The sequence below is a fragment of the Sander lucioperca genome, chromosome 12 (genome assembly GCF_008315115.2).
Source record: "Sander lucioperca isolate FBNREF2018 chromosome 12, SLUC_FBN_1.2, whole genome shotgun sequence".
In the NCBI taxonomy this organism is placed as follows: Eukaryota; Metazoa; Chordata; class Actinopteri; order Perciformes; family Percidae; genus Sander; species Sander lucioperca.
Genome location: NC_050184.1, coordinates 24,661,873 through 24,679,366, shown reverse-complemented (window position 1 = coordinate 24,679,366; position 17,494 = coordinate 24,661,873). Strand labels below are relative to the sequence as shown.

The window sequence follows — 17,494 nt, the reverse complement described above, 5'->3', positions numbered from 1 at the left end:
ACACTGCAGATAACACATTGGAATAAAATTGTCACCTTAATTGTGTCGGGTCATGTAAAGCTGTCCATCGCCCAGCTTTGAGACAAGGGGCCAAGAGAGGTCTAAAATTTAAATAGAACACATAATTGTTTCCTCGCTGTTTTCCCAGAGTCTTTATCTAGAAAGTCAACTTTATTACCATAAAAATATTATATTATGCACTCAATGAGCTTTACAATAAAATGCACAGCAACTAGTAACATGTACACAAGATGATAATAAATTACAATAAAAATGCAACAATAAAGAAAGAAGAGAGAAAATATGAGAGAAAAACATACACAGCAAAACAAACCCTGTATCCATCAATGAGCAGTTCAGAAATGTACTGGGGAGCCAAACAACTCAGCAAGTTACACTCTAGACTTTTTGAGTTGATTTTGTATTGCACTGAGAGCAGGTGAAGTGACTTAAGTGCTAGAGTGATATGTTCAGTTTTGTGTGCATGAGTGAGGTGTGCTGTGTTTGTGTCTGTGCTGTATTTCAACAAAGAGAGCAGTAGAGTACTTGAAGTTGAGATGGATTCATGTAGCCTGGCTCCGCCCTCCTACTTACTTCCGCTCAATTTTCATTTCCCTTCAGTACTCCGTCTGGGTTGGCAGTATATTCTTAGGTTTTCTCCGGTCAAATATTTGTAGGTCCAATCAGCGAACAGAGGGAGTGGCTGAGAACGATGACGTTGAGGACGTGCACTAGAAAGATGCCAGCGAAGCCATTCGGTCTGTTGTGGCAGCAACGCTGCCAAATATCCAGAAGTTAAAGCCTGATTAAGAACAATCTTTGCTGAGTTGTGTTGGTGGCCATGATGTTGTGGCCCTCCTCCCCATGGGGTTTGGGAAAAGTTTGATTTTCCAGCTCGCTCCGTTAGTGGTGAAGGAGTTGGCTAAGGCTAACGCTAGCGATGCTAATGCTAAATATAAGCCGATAGTTGTTGTCGGTCTCCCCTCTTGTTGCACATGCACATGACATACGTCACGACCAAACGTTAGCGATTGGTTATAGCAGATCCAGAGTGGCTCTGGACAGATAGTTTTAAACTTCAACAGAGTACCCGCCTTCAAGGAAGTTAACACTTGTCAATGGAGAGAGGCCAGACTCTCTGTACAAATGAAATGTACGAGAGTCTGGTAGGACCAGGCTAGGATTCATGTGTCAGTTTCACAGAATCAGTTTGACATATAAATCCTCTAAACTTTCTGATATATTTTTCAAGTGAAAAAGATGCCCTACTTATGTCACTGATGTGACTTTCAAAACCAGAGTCCAAATAATTCTTTAAGGAATTAAAGGTTCCTTAACCCTCCTGTTGTCCTTGGGTCAAAAAAAAATCTGAAATATGGGTTTCTTTCAACCAAATTGCCCAAAAATAGCATGGGTGGTTCCATACAACGTTCTTTGCAAGTAAAATTATTGAGCAGTTGAATTTTTGATGTTTTATTCAATTTTATAGCATTTGAGATTTCAAAACAGTGACTCAACTTTGACGGTCTGTGATTATCCATCAACATATGTTCCTCTGATATTAACTATTTAAAATAATTCATAATTTCATTTTTTTTAACAAAAAAATGGGCATAATTTCATAGAAATGAGGTTTATTGACCATGAATTCAAAAATCTGTGTAAAACTAGTGGCAATAAGTTGGTGTTAGTGGTGTATATACTAGTGGTAGTAAAAGAAAGCTCAAAAAACATTGAAAAAAAGCGCCAAAAACGTTGAAAAAAGCATAAAAACATCAAAATAGTGGTCATTTCAATTTTGACCCGGGAGGACAAGAACAGGTTGCATGGTCGGCAGTAAGACAACACAAGGGTTAAAGGATATTTTCAATATTACCAATAAATCACATTAACCTACTAACTTTTGTGGAAATGTGTCTGCAAAACACAACACACATCAAACAAAGCACAAAACACTGAAAGGTTAAAGTGACATTTTTTTGTAATTACAAGGAGAAAAAACATACCATTAGTTGGAAATTCAAGTCATAATGGCTGCTTAAACAAACAACTTATTGGAGCATTTTTCGGGGGAGGACAGTGTCTATAAAAATCTGGTTTCATTTAAAGTGAGCCCCTCACTGACATCACAATGTCTATCCTTGTAGTAACACAGAGTAAATCAAGGAGAGAATAAATGATAAAACGTATGACTATCTTTACTTTACTTTCACACCACAATGATGCATATTCCTCTGTGCCATCCAAAACCTATTCCTTTATTATGGAAAAAGATGCCAGCGGTATCCTTTCAGATAATCTCCAAGAATATGGTCACATGGGCTGACATTTCGAAATATCTCTCGCAAGGCCAACATTTAGCCAAGTTAAAAAGTAAAAAAAGAAAAATAGAACACAAGTCACTGTGCATTCCTAGCATTACGTAACTCAACACTAAATTACTTTCATAAGGAGAAATAACTTCCTCTGTGAAAGTGAAAAGTTGAATTCATAAGAAATAAAACCAATTCTTGCTCAGTTGTTCATGGATTTTAGTCACTACAACCTTACTTGGTCTGGTGTATCAATTTTATTATTTGTCAAATGAAATCATAGGTACAATTCCAGTGAAATCTAATCCCATCAGCTGCTTCAATTTGTAGATCATTTATCATGACCAGTAGCTTATGGCAGCTAATGCTGGCAAATATTAGATAGATGCTGTGTAACTGACATTACTGTAATGAGAATGTTCTCTGATTTATATCTCTTTTTCAAAATTCACTCCTATTACACTACACTTAAGCATGTCAAAGGTAAACATGATTAAGCGACTCTTAGGAAATTAGGGCAAACTCATTGTACCTTCTATCTTCGAATTACCACTTGAGACTACAGTTGCTGCTGTTCAGCAAAAGTAACGTAGGCACACTTTAAATATTGGTTGTGTAAACGTTGCCCTCACTTGCAGATCCTTATATGAAATGTATTTAAGATATTGGAGTATGACATGTATTTATTGTGTGCATCTGCGCCTAATTGGGATTTTAGTGTCTGTAGTGTTTTTAGTAGATGTGTGTGTGTGTGTGTGTGTGTGTGTGTGTGTGTGTGTGTGTGTGTGTGTGTGTGTGTGTGTGTGCATGTGTGTGCATGTGTGTGTGTGTGTGTGTGTGTGTGTGTGTGTGTGTGTGTGTGTGTGTGTGTGTGTTCTTATTTAACTATATTCGTGGGGTCCAAAAACCAGGAATACAGTATACTTGTGGGGTCCGGACAGCTTTGTGGGGCCAAAATGCTGGACCCCACAACTTTAAAGGGCTGTTTGAGGGTTAAGACTTGGTTTTAGGATGAGGGTTAGAATTAGGTTATGGTTATGGTTAGGGTTAAGGTTAGGCATTTAGTTGTGATGGTTAAGGTTAGGGTAAGGGGCTAGGGAATGCATTATGTCAATGACGGGTCCCCAGAAAGATGAAAGATAGTGAAACGCACTATGTGTGTGTGTGTGTGTGTGTGTGTGGGGAATCTACTAGTCAGTCAGGCAGTGGTCACACATCCTGAACTGCAGGCAAAAACAAGAAAAACTATAAACCCTTTTAGAATAACCGAAAAATGGATTGAGAGATTACAAAGTCTCATCTACAAGCAGCTTTCACATGTTCCAAAATGCCCTTAAGTATTAAAGAGCAATCTGCAAATATGACCCTAAAAAGCCCTGGGTGTATCCAGCTGCTACTTCAGCCAAAATACATATGTTGTTTTTGCTAAACAGGGCCCATAAGTACTTAATTCTGACCTGAACAGACTCCACGGACAGATTGTAAGTGCTATTTTAAGCTGAATATGTAAGGTTGATTCACATGTTGGTTCACATTTACTGATTTAGGGCAGTGCAAATACTACAAACAAGGTTCAAGTTAAGGTTGGGTTAGGTTCCAACATCATGGACTGTTTGAAAGTTGGTCATGATTAATGTATCCATACCATGTGCTGTTTTAGGATTGTTTTCTTTTACCTATATAACTGTGTGTGGAGGTGGGCGTGGTCTGTAATCAGCTGCAATGGACAGAGGTGTGGGGATAGATCAGGAGAGCAGTGCCAGGTGAATTGTCTCAGCCCTTTGTTGTTGTACTATTAAACTCTCCCTTTATATGCAGTAGCGTGCTGGACCTTCAGATGTTTGCCACACACCACCGTTGTGAGCAACGGGCTGTGGGTGAGGCGCAAGGTTGATAGTTATAAAGTTTTGTTGAAAAGTGTGAGCAGTCAAAAAATAAACACTGTTGCCTGTAAATTGTCTGCCTGGGCTGGGATCTGTGCTAAAGTTAACCTACGGTGGCAGCAAATCCTGCTATACTGTGGAAGTGATCAAATTAAAGTTGTGCATTTGTAGAATGAATGGTAGCAGTCAGACAATGAAACATTTCTGACTAATGCTTTCTACCCTCGGGCAGTTTCAAACAACAGCTTGGCACTACATAGAGCTGGGATTTAGAATCCCAAGGAACTGGCTCTGTACCTCTCAGACATCCTTGGAAAGGCAGCTGAATGTGGAGCAGGTGGATTTAGTGGATTCAGAGATTCGGCGCACACCATTGATGGAGTCTTGGTCTTCACGGTCTTGCTCTTTACAGTAGAGATCTATTAGGGTTCCTCTACCCTCCCTGCTCACTCTGCACTTCCCTCCGACTCCTTGTGTCAGACTACAAACAATATAATGGACTCTCAAACATACTAGCTTTTACACTCACAAAACTCTGGGCTGGGCTACTCCCAGTGCCTGACTGGGGTAGGATCTTGTTTCATGTAGTGTACCGGTGTGTAATCAAGTGCTGCTGTGAGAGAGGAAACAACAGCAATTTAGGAATGATTAAAAGCCACTAAGTGTGTGTGTGTGTGTGTGTGTGTGTGTGTGTGTGTGTGTGTGTGTGTGTGTGTGTGTGTGTCTTTGTATTAGCTCTCTTGTTTCTGTTTCCAGCAAAGTTGCCTTTCATCACAGCAGCGCGCTCGGATGAGCAGCCATAACTCATCGAAAGTGGCCACCAGACGGTGGACATGATTTCCTGTCGAAATTAATGGGATAAATTGGACACCAGAGTTGGCATCGAACAAGTAAACATTACACACACACACTCAGAACCTTGCATCAGTGTCTCTATCATTCTTGCATACAGATTCTTGATTTCTCTCTTTACCCTTCTCCCTCCCTTGCTTCGTGCTGTTTTCCCCTCTCCCTCTAACAAAGAAAAGAAACCACACCTATATTTTTCCGTCACACAGATATGTGAAATATAAAGAGACAGAAGGTCCAAACTCTGCGGTGTGCCATCACAATGATGCAGGTGTGTGACTTTGCAGTAGCTCAGTCGGAACACAGTCACAATGTTCCTCAGCTCCCTGGGGTGGGGAGGTCCCTGTATCTGCTGCTGCACAGAGACATATTGCACCAGCCTGAATGCTATTAACTGTCCTGTATGACCCCCCCCCCCAAAATTTACCCCACCCTTCTGTAACTCCACTGACAATGTCGCTCCTTCGTTGAGACACTGGTACTGTATGGGTTGTGGGCCAAGACTGATGCTCAGAGGCAGGGGTGGATTGGCCATCTGGCATTTCTGGCAAAATTTAATGCCAGAGGGGCTGGACCATTTTTTAAAATGTGGGCCGGTCAAATGTATTGTTGTGTAATATTAAGCATTTGGCCAGTCGGCAACGGCCGGCCTGGTCCCGAGATGGGCCGACTGACCCAATCAGAGGTTACTTAAATTGGGACGTTCAGTCATAATCAAGCACATCACCTTCAAACGGGATCTCTGTTTGCAGGGTTCAGGCTGTACTGGACCCTCCCGGTGATCATGCTGCACTGGGGGACCAGCTGCAGCAGCGAGAAGCCGCTGCTGATGGGCGCAGAGCTCCGCCGGATCTCCGACTGCTGTCTGTCCGTGCGGCCGTCTGACGGCATCAGTATTAAATTGAGACAGTTTAATTCCCGGTTAAAAACGTCTCGTTATCGCGTTAAATAGTAGTCTAATTGGGTAGGCCTACAGTTGGTTTTAACGCCTGATGCAAAGTGTAGGCCTATAGGAGTACACATGAAAACCCTGAACAAGCAGCGTCGTTCTGCTCCGTCTTTCTGCTGTGCCCCATTCACGTAGTAGTGTTACACTATGTAGGTTAAACTCTGCAATTAATCCGCGGTTCACATGTATGTATGAACTGTGGTGGTCCGTTACACTGTAGGCTATATTCAACATCACTGATTAAGTAGCCTAAGTCAATCCTACATTTTTCAACTTGGAAGCAAAACATGCTCCTTGGGGAAAAAAAGTTACCATGAAGCCCTGTTCATGCTAATTAAACAACTGGACTTTGGGGTCAAGTGTTGTCGTATCCGGCCCATGTCCCGAATGTGAAAGCCCCCTTACTGGACTATTGAATATAATAATATTCCATTATATTTTGTATTTTGAATTGTTACCTGCCACCAGACTTTTGTGATTTCCTTGCAATAAATATTGACATTTCTACCATAAATTGGTGCCTAAAAATGTATCAGAATGCAGGAATTGAAGTGTTTTACCCTCAAAATTTCCTGGAGGAGGACCCCCAGACCCCACTGCTTTATGTGTTCCCCCAAAGACCAATTCTGAGCAAGGAAAAACCCTGAAGTATAATCACAGACAGCCATAAAAAGCATCTAAATTGCAGAGTTAGAGAGTTAAAACAGATGAAAAGATGGAGAACCAGACAGACAATATGTACAGTGTCAACAGAGAGAAACACGGACAAACGAACAGACAGACAGAGACAACAAGGAACAACATACTGTAGAGAATGACAGTAACAGCATACAAACGGCATAAATAGGCAGTATGTGTAAATTTGTTATAAACGTGTGCTCTTTAAAAAGTAGTAAGCATTGTTTGCCAGTTACATTAAATGTTTAAAAATATGTTACATAAGGTACTGCCTATATTATTTCACCATCTGTACACAAATGTAATTAGTGAATGCATGTGTCCGTGGGTGGGGCTGCATGGGCGTGGTAATGTGGGCTGGTGTGGCTACAGTGCCAGGACTGAATTTTTGTCCCAGTCCGCCCCTGCTCAGAGGACTAAAACTAATTGGCAAAATGTGCAGCAGAAAAAGCGACAGTGGTACCTAGCAGTGAGCTGACCACTGATTAGAAAGTGAGTGTCTCTTCACTTCATCAGAGCAAATTGTGATAGAGCAGTTGAAGACACCATATTATATGACCTTTTAAAAAGCAGGAAAAGATTATCTATGAAAGAAAAGTGTCCGTTTACATCTTACAGTAACTTCCAGAAACTCCCAACTGTCTGGTGTGACTTGTTACCTTGTGCTGCCCTCTGCTGGTATGTACACCCAAGCCTTATGTCTTATGTGGACAGAATATGTCTGTAATATAATATGTCTGAATATGTCAGTCAAAAGCAATCATAGCAAAATGTTTTCTGTTTCAAGTACAGACTGTATGGCTTCTCTCTTTGCCTCTAAGCCAGACATTCCCACCTCTCCCCAGCACGACTCACCATGTACTGCTTACACATGTGTGGCAGTTAGGAAGAGCGATATTTACCTACACACATACACACACTCACTAGTTGCAGAAGGTGACCTTCACGTGGCCGTCCGCCAAGGCAAGCCAGGGTGGCAATAGCCAACCGCACAGGGGTGCAATTGACTTTGGGAGCCCCTTTACAGTTTTTTTACTGTATGTGTATATTTGTGAGAGTAATGAAGAGTGTAATACCGCTATCAGATTAAAACTTTGTTAACATTGCTCACTCTCCATAAAGGAAATGGTTTTATTTCATTGATCGACAGCCAATGGTTTTTTAAATAGGTTTAATGGATTTCATGTTTTTCATGTATGTATGCAGGCATATACATGTTTACGTGTGTGACGAGAGAGAGAGAGAGAGAGAGAGAGAGAGAGAGAGAGAGAGAGAGAGAGAGGGGGGGTTTTCTGCTGTCATCTGGTCAGATAGGCAGGTGTCTCTTCCAATGTCACAGACTCTCTGAGGATCAGAGCTGACAGGAGGAGCCCAGACTCCATTAGCAGGTAAATTAACATTTCCCAGACAACATCTGGAGGACACACTGTCCACCCAGCTGCTATTACACACCTCTTAATTCCCCCTCTCCTCAGAATAGCATCCAAAACTATGTAACTACAATCTAATGACTCCATTTTCGACTTGTACAGAATGTTGAACTGCATTAAGGTGTGTAATTTAATATCGTCTGGCAAAGTACCCAGGAGCAACTTAAAACAACTGTCAGAAATGTTAGCTTTGGACTCTAGAGGTATTGTATAGGAATCAGCAGTCTGTTTGATATTTGTGCATTCTTCTCCATCTTCTCCCTGCTTTGTGTTCAGACCTCATCATTAGCTTTTTCCTTTTTCTCATGCCTTCCCTTCAATACCTTATCTGTCTCTCATGGCTTCGCTCACTGATACTTGGTAACTCAACTTTACAAGACTGATCTGAGCCAAACAGAGAACAACAGTGCTATTGCCAGTTGTAGTGCTGCAGGCAGACAGGCATTTGCAAAATTGTGTGCACATACACACAAACACATGCAGCGTGTTGACATTGATACATTCACATGGGATCACAGAAATACGAAAGAAGAAATGAGAAAAACAACTCTGTTTATTCTCTGCTAACCCAGTCACAGCCAAAGGCAGCCTCCTCACATCACAATGGAATATTATTTTTTTTCTACCAACTGACAGGTGTGGCTGTCTTTTCGTGATTTCTTGATGGAGTTGTTTTTCTCCTTTTGTTTTATTCATTTATTTTTGTAATCAAGGAAACAAAATGTATCCTTAGTAAAGGAGATGGATTTTGTGGTTGACAGGAAGAGTTAGGGGACCCACTGACTATGTAAAAATAGTCTGTACTTGTTGAACCTATTCTTGAGTATGCCTGGATCCAGTAAAAGGCTGGTTATTTTATGAAAAAGGATGTGAAAGCAAATTTTATGCTGTGCATAAGCCTAGGCGCATTTTGCTAATGCGCTTAAAATAACAATGAAATGCTGCGCTATTGACTTTAGACCAGGTTTTTGTTGTTCAATGGCGCGATCACTTTCTGCTTCCTCAAGATAGCAATATGCCAAGAATTCACCTGAACACACCTCCCTCTAAGACGCAGGTGCATTTGCTATTTAAACGACGTGGGCGCTGGACGGTCTTAAAATAGCAAAGACACTTGCGTTGGGCTTTGCGCAGCGCCGGGTGCAAGATAGGGCCCTAAAACTTAAATCCACTGATTTACGTTTCCATATTTGAGTACGTGTCCATATGCGTGTTGTTTTCACTGATAGGATCGGCCCTCTTCCCAGCATTGAACGTTAGTGGGCTTGCCACCAGTTTTTCTTCACTGACCACTGACAAGCAAAGAAAACAGTCTACACCCTCCTACAACCGCGATGGCGGAAGCTGATTGGACAAACGCGTCACGTGGGGCTGGCTGCTCCAGGATTTCAAAACCGACCATAATGCAGCTCGTTCGGAATACGATCTTGTGTTTTCCGAAAATACTGTAGTTCACCGAAACGTGTTTCTGAAAACATTTTAAGAAATAGGCCATGCAGTTGCTGCATTTCAGATCAACAACGGTCAGTTTAAAAGATTTTCGTCAGCTTTTGAGAGGCGTGGAGCCAAGCCGGCTGCTCCTCATTTGTAAAAAAAGTTGGCTGGATTCAACTTTATGCAAATGAGGAGCGGGCGACTCGACGCCCCGCTTCTCCAAAGTCCCTGTGACGCTACCAGAATGCATTGCTGGCTGCTCCCATAGAAATGAATAGGAACTGGGGAAATTACACTGACAATGGACACACATCTTGAGGGGCTGCTATATGGACTTAAAACAGTCTATGGCTAGTAAACTAGCTGATGCACTCTCTTCAACCTTACTGCTCCGTAGCCTACTGTCCTAGTCCTCATTGTGTTTTATGGACATTTATTGCTCATCACAATGGTCTTCAAATAAACGTGCAAGAATCCATGTGTCCATTAAGCCCCACAGACAAACGTTTATACATCCACATGAGCGTTGCGGTCAAAAACTATTTGTGCTCCTCCGATTAACATACAACAATATCATATATCAAGGTATTTTATAGGCTTTATCTTTCCTGCGATGGAAGTCACATCTAGTCTTAAAGAGGAGCTTGTTTCAGTCTATATTAACAATTGAGTAAATATTTTCTAGATTTCTATATTGGACATCCATGTGAAGAATGTAGATAAGTTTGTAACATTTCCAGAGTTTTTATATATCTTTCTGTTAGGCCCACATTAGTCTATTTTCAAACTGGCAATGGGAAGTAACTTTCTGCCTCTCTCCCTTCTTGAGAAAGCAGGGACATACACAGGTACAGACTAATGTTGCCCGGGCAACAGCCCGTTTGCCGTTATTCACTGAGTTACCACTCTGAAGAAAAAACCTAAATAAAACTTGTTTTATATAATGTATAATGTTTCATTTGGACACAGCTCCATCTTCAAAGTCTCTGCTGAGCTTGCTCATATACCTTTATAGTGTGATACGGAGAAAGATTGATCTTGCACACAGCAATAACAAGGCTTTTATTATTTATACACTTAAAAAAATGAGAAAAAAGAATTTTAAGACATTCTCTTAACTGTATATGCTAGATGTCCACCCAGCTTCTATTGGTCATTTCAACTCCTGATGAAAAGGAAACAAGCATCACAGTTAGTTAGGCGAATGGTTATTCAAAGTTAAGGGCTGATGATGTATTGTACGTAGCCTAGTATATGCCTTGTGTAACCAAATGCCTTCCGGGAACAGAAAAAAGAAGGTTAAAAAATGATCGCGATCGCTATGATGGTGTGTAACTTGAGTGTTTTCCAACTGTAGGACCGCCCCTGTCTTTGCTGTAAGGGTGCGATCGTGGAAGTGACCGACTCCAGTCGACATCGTTCACAGGAGCAAAGATGGGCTTTTTTCCGGAGTTTTCCATAGAGACTTGGACTTTAATAGTACTTGTCATCACTCTAATCGCAGTGTAAGTATGTGGTGTTGTTTATCTCAGACTTTTAACATGTTAGAAACATACGTTTCAAAACAAAACGAAAACGTTCCACGCAAAAGCGGAAACATTCATTTCATTGTTTCAACTACTTTTGTGACAGTTACTTCTGGCTGTGTTTTTTTTAACTTGTTTTGTTTTAATGTGAAGTGAAGTCTGAAATCGCGAGTTGCCGTGCAGTGTGGGAACTGGCGCTTGTTATGATATAGGGCCTACTGCCTATGTTGTTATGTAGCCTAAATGTAGCGCAACAGTCAGTGAAGAAGTGCTATATACTAATTCTTTAAGTGTCTGTATTAGATGTATGTAGGTAGGCCAGGTGTTTTCAATTTTTCTGGCAAGAATAATAATAAAAGAATAGTAGGCTAAAAATTTTTGACATAGCTTACATAAACTAATACACCTTAAGGCATTTATTTTATAATTTACTTAAGGCTGTAATTACACACTGGTTGAAACTCTACCACAATTTCTTTTCCTCACACCCATAGTGCATTAGGTGGTTGTAAAAAGTTGGTAGTTTTGGTCATGTGACTGCAAAGCCACATAGGTTTTATTTTTATTACTTTTATTTATTCTGGCTGATGAAACCTCTGGTCAGCTGGGCAGAGTTATAATTGCAATGATACAATGTCACTAGGCTCCATGTACTAATAAGTATTACAAAGCTGTAATTTGACTCACTTAAAAAGGTGCAACAGTGCAAACAGGAAAGTCAGTAAAGCTCTGTCTTTGCACTCCCACACAGTCCTGAGAAGAGGTTTAATCAGCCAAAATGTGACTGGTCAAGCACAGATGTAGCTAATAATAACATCATTAATTCTGTATTACATTTTAATAGACCCTTTTTCACAGCAGATAATTTGACATGTCATAGCAGGAACAACAGAGGTGTAATTAAAAACATTAATGATGGCTGCATTTCATTTAGGTGAGCCAGTTTTGAAAGTATTGGGACACCTTAATGAAACCGAGCTTTATAACAAAATTACATAAACCTGTGCTGTTCCTGCTATGAAGTCAAAATTTCATGTTGTAAAAAAAGGTCTATTACACCTTTGCTTTTCGAGTTACAACTTCTTAAGGTGACAAGATTTAAGTATCAAATTACCCTCAGCAACTTTTCAAACTACGTCTGCTCTTTATGCTGTGGTCTTCTCAAATCACAATCTAGTGCTGCTACATAATCAACGTTTGTGTACGTAGCAGCACTAGATTGTGATTTGAGAAGATTTTATAGCTGATGACAGCTGCTTTCTATGTAACAGATGAAACGGCTAACTTTTATCAGCCACCTCTGAAGCCTAGGGGGTAATATAATAGTTACAAATTATGTTTGGAATACCAACTTATGATTATTAGAGAAGGAATACACCTATTAAGGGGTATTTCTGTGACCATTTAAGGGAATGTGAAACACAACTTGACTCAACATATAAAGTGGATACTTGTTGAACCATTACATCACATAAGGGCTATAAAATGTGTCATTAAATTGCCAATTTAAGGGCTGGCAGTTGTGTAATTTTACGGCCTTCTGATAATGCTTTGCAGGATTTAATGTTTTTGAATATACGGTTTACTACTATTCTTTAGTGTTGAGTTAAGGACATTAATGTATATTTTCCCTTTGCTAATTCTAAAAAACAATAGGCAGTAAAATAGAAGATCTATTCAAAGGCAAAGCATGAAAGCAATAAAGTCTGGAGGAATTTCACAAAAGATTAGGAGGGTAGATAAATTGACATGACTAATAACACTTGGATTTGGTCTCTGCTTTTAATCCTCAGATATGGATATGCTCCATATGGCTTTTTTAAGAAAATAGGCATCCCTGGACCCAGACCTTTGCCCTTTATTGGGACATTTTTGGAGTACAGAAAGGTGAGACACATTTGTTAAATTAGTACAGTGATCTCAGCTGACACGTTGATACCTTTGTCAATCATCTCCTATTTTATTCCTTAGGGCATCCACAATTTTGACACAGAATGCTATCAGAAATATGGAAAGGTGTGGGGGTAAGTGTGTGTGTGTGTGCAAAATATATTATACCATGTGTTTCTCATGCAATGCTCATGCAAAGGCTGTAACTGACTCGCCCCAATATCTGCTATTGGATTACAAGACTGTACGATGGCAGGCAGCCTTTACTGGCTATAATGGACACAGCTATGATCAAAACAATCTTGGTTAAGGAGTGTTATTCTGTCTTCACCAACAGACGGGTAAGAAAAATCCACTGTAGGAGCAATGTCACAAGTTAATACCTCAACACTACTGTAATCGGAGAAAATAATGTAAACAAGGCTGTGTGTGTGTGTGTGTGTGTGTGTGTGTGTGTGTGTGTGTGTGTGTGTGGGGGTTAGGATCTGGGCATAAATGGACCCTTGCGTGACGCTGTATCAATAGTAGAAGATGAGAAGTGGAAGAGGATTCGCAGTGTACTCTCTCCGTCATTCACCAGCGGACGCCTGAAAGAGGTTAAAGCACACTGCAGCTTCAACATATTTTAAATAAGAAATATGTCCATGGTTCCAGAATGTTAATATTTATTGATTTTATATTTTTGTTATTTACTTTTGGGCAGATGTACACAATAATGTTGCAGCACTCAAGTAATCTCATCAAGAGCCTTCACATAAAAGTAGAGGCGGATGAAGTCATAGAAGTTAAAGAGTGAGTAATGCTCTTGTTTGTGATGAGATTTGGGCACAGACTCTTCATTAGTATTATTCAGTTCCGGCAGTTGATTTTGTTAGTTGTGCTGTTCAATAAATAGGAAACATTTCTTATCACAAACATTTGGTTGGTTTAATTTTTTTCTTGTTCCTACATTACTTTTTTTCAGAGTATTTGGACCTTACAGTATGGATGTTGTGACCAGCACTGCCTTCAGTGTGGACGTTGATTCCATCAACCATCCCTCTGATCCTTTTGTAGCAAACATTAAGAGAATGGTCAAATTCAACTTATTGAATCCCTTACTTGTACTTGTGGGTATGTCAAACATTGTGCTGTGTGAGGAGAACGTCTATCTTGTCCCCCTCAGCCCTGAATTAACAATATATTTTCGATTCGTTTTCATTTCAGTTCTGTTTCCATTCTTGGCACCAATTCTTGATAGAATGGGTGTGTCATTCTTCCCTGCTGAAGTGTTGAATTTCTTCTTCAACTTTCTAAAGACAATCAAATCAGACCGGACTAAGAATGAGCACAAGGTAACATATACGGTGTATAGCTACAATGGATTTGATGTTGGTTGTTGGCCAATTGTTTTTTAGATTTTGTGTTCATAACATTTCCCTTGAACACAAACTGGAAAATCTAAATGGGATTTCTACTTGTTTTTGTCTTGCAGAACCGAGTGGACTTCATGCAGTTGATGGTGGACTCTCAGATGTCAGAGAAGAACAAAGAGGATAAAAGCCCTGACAAAGGTAAAGAAAGAAACCAGATGGAGAAATTAAAGTTCATGGTTTTCATTGTAGTCATGGCTGAAGGGTCAATTTCAGGATATCAAGGGTCACTTTGTTCCCTAAGAAATAACCATTGCTTTTCATTGTTCTCATGTTAAATATTTTCATAATCCATGTATTATGTGATGTTTTGCTTACTGTCATCACCGACAAGTAAAAATGGGACTTTGCAAGGAAGTAGGAGAACATCTTTGTTGGGCAACGGCAGCTAACCAACTGTTGAAGTCAAACAAAGAATCAGGTTAAATAATCAGGTAGCCTATGTTTTGGACCTACAGTACGTGCAAAACTATGAGGACCGAGGAGGATTCGTGACGTGATATGCTGTGTCTTGAAGTTCCAGAACCTTACAAAAAATATTCAAGCTTGTTTTAAAAAGCTCCAGAGCTTTGTCATCATTTCCAGTACAGATACCATCTTTTTCCAGTTTTAAAATGAGAGACAAAGATCAGTGACAACCCTCTGAGCTCCATAACCGTCCAGTTAGACATTAGAAAGGTTCATGTTGAGTGAATGAAGGAATGAACGGCCAATCCCAAGCTTATGCATTAGGAGCCTTTCCAGACCACAAAGTTATGGGCTGGGGTACCAGCTATATTACCGTGACAGTGATACTGGTTTAATTATGGTGTGTTTGTGTTACAGGACTGAATGATCATGAGATCCTGTCTCAGGCCATGATATTCATCTTTGCTGGCTATGAAACCAGTAGCACCACACTGGGATTTATAGCCTACACCCTGGCAACCCACCCTCACATCCAAAAAACCCTGCAAGAGGAGATTGATGAAACCTTCCCAGAAAAGGTTGCAGTACTATATTTTCTTTAACTGTAATTAATTTTGTTATTATCAGCAACTGATTATGTGTGACCAACTAAAACATACTTTTTACTCCAGGTTCGGCCAACCTATGAAGCTGTGATGCAGATGGAATACCTGGACATGGTGATTAATGAGGCAATGAGACTGTACCCCGTTGGTAACCGATTAGAGAGGATCTCAAAGTCTTCTGTGGAAATTAACGGTGTGACCATCCCTAAAGGAACTGCTGTAATGGTACCAGTTTACACTCTCCACCGTGACCCTGCTTTGTGGTCTGAGCCTGAGGCCTTCAAGCCTGAAAGGTACATTACTGGATTAATGGCAGGCTAAAGTCAGATTATATCCAATATTAGTCTTTTGGCTAATCGACTTAAAATCTTTTTTTCAGGTTCAGCAAGGAGAACAAAGACAACATCGATCCATATGCCTTCCTACCCTTTGGATCAGGGCCAAGGAACTGTATTGGCATGCGATTTGCTCTCTTGATGATGAGGTTGGCCATAGTGGAGATTCTTCAGAACTTCAGCTTTGTCACGTGCAAGGAGACAGATGTGAGAAGACTTTTTCAGTATTTGTGGTCTTAAGATAGTGTCTCTTTTTTTTTTTACGTGTGATTGGATGAGATCGGATTTGAGCTTCATTTGTGACACATTTCTTGTATTCCTAGATTCCAATGGAGTTGGGAAGAGATGGATTTACCTCACCCAAGAATCCCATCAAACTGAAGCTGGAGCCCAGAGCAACCGTTGCTGATCTTCTCTCAAGCTAACTCTCTCACTCTGCATGATACTCAACAATTCACTGATGGCATTACAGCCGTTACTGATATCCTCACAATCACATTTAATTTTTTTCATTTATCTAATAAAAATGCTGTTTTGCACCTTAGTTAAAAAAAATGTAATGGCAGTTGTGTACATGTCAAGGTACTTGTACTTATAGAGTATTTACATCTTATACTTCTACTACATTTACAGTAATAGGTAAATGTTATAGCTAGTCTTTACTCCTCTACAATTACTTGACAGCTATAGTTGTTTTTTCATACAAAAGATATGATCCACTTATAATGTATGATGCAATGTTACAGTTTAATATAGTATACATAGTATACAGTATATACAGTTGAAATTAGATCCACCTGGAGCCACCTCTAGCTCACCTGGTAGACAGTGCGCCCCATATAAGCTGAGTCCTTATCCCCGCTCTCTCTTTCTCCATTTCTTGTCGTTCTCCAGCTGATCTATGATAAAGGCAATAAAAAAAAATCTGAAAAAAACATTTTAATCCAAAGTTACACAGTAATGCATGACTAATAAAAACAAATGCATATGTAATACAGGTTTGTTTTTTTTCGATTGCTTAAGCACTATTTTAAAAACGGACCAGTTTTTCAAAACACTACACACAATTAGCACAACCAAACACCCGATTAGAAGACCTCAGACCCTTTGCAAAATGAAACACTCTTGCAAAAACTATACACTAATTTATAAAAAACATTTTGTTACCATTTGAAACACACTCGTTTCATGACTTAATTCTGTTTGAACCAGATACACACTGCTGTTGCTAATCTAAAACACTTTTAGCAATTCTACTTCTCAGTGATTAGAGTACTGTAAATGAAGTGCAAATATACAATAAGTTCACCAAATACTACACAAGACCAATGCTGCAGACTGAGGAAAATATAATTTATTTCTCTCCATATACCCAAATTAGTCAATATGTCAACAGTTTTCATACAGCTACAGTAGTGTGTATAACACTGTTAGCTCAGCAAACAACAGACAAACATGAAATACTGTATCCACTACAGGTTACAATTACAGTAAAAAAAAAAACTGAAAATAGAGTACAGAAAATACTAGACTTACCAGCTGCATTATATAGTGCTTAAAGCTGATTGATGTGTCTACAATTACAGTAAGTAATCATGTGTTTGCGCACCTGATGGCTGTGTTTCACAGATAGGATCATAGGTGTGGTCATTTGACAGTCAGAGCTTTGGAATTGCAAGGAAGTGACATCATGATATACTTCTGTGTCTAATGCATAGTGTGTTTAGTGTTTTGCAAATCACTGTGTGTATTGTTTTGCAAAAAGTTTGAGGCTGACATTGTG

At 39.8% G+C, this 17,494-nt stretch overlaps 1 protein-coding gene across 1 annotated transcript; it reads left to right on the top strand.

The window, feature by feature from the left end:
- Nucleotides 1-10,844: 10,844 nt before the first annotated feature.
- On the top strand, nucleotides 10,845-16,243 carry LOC116062163 (cytochrome P450 3A40-like). The gene is made up of 14 exons (XM_031316756.1): nucleotides 10,845-10,890; nucleotides 10,923-11,040; nucleotides 12,855-12,948; nucleotides 13,033-13,085; nucleotides 13,193-13,292; nucleotides 13,434-13,547; nucleotides 13,655-13,743; nucleotides 13,916-14,064; nucleotides 14,158-14,285; nucleotides 14,426-14,504; nucleotides 15,189-15,349; nucleotides 15,443-15,669; nucleotides 15,756-15,918; nucleotides 16,035-16,243. The coding sequence occupies exons 1-14, from the start codon at nucleotides 10,857-10,859 to the stop codon at nucleotides 16,134-16,136; spliced, it is 1,611 nt and encodes a 536-aa protein (XP_031172616.1). The 5' UTR covers nucleotides 10,845-10,856; the 3' UTR covers nucleotides 16,137-16,243.
- Nucleotides 16,244-17,494: the final 1,251 nt, after the last annotated feature.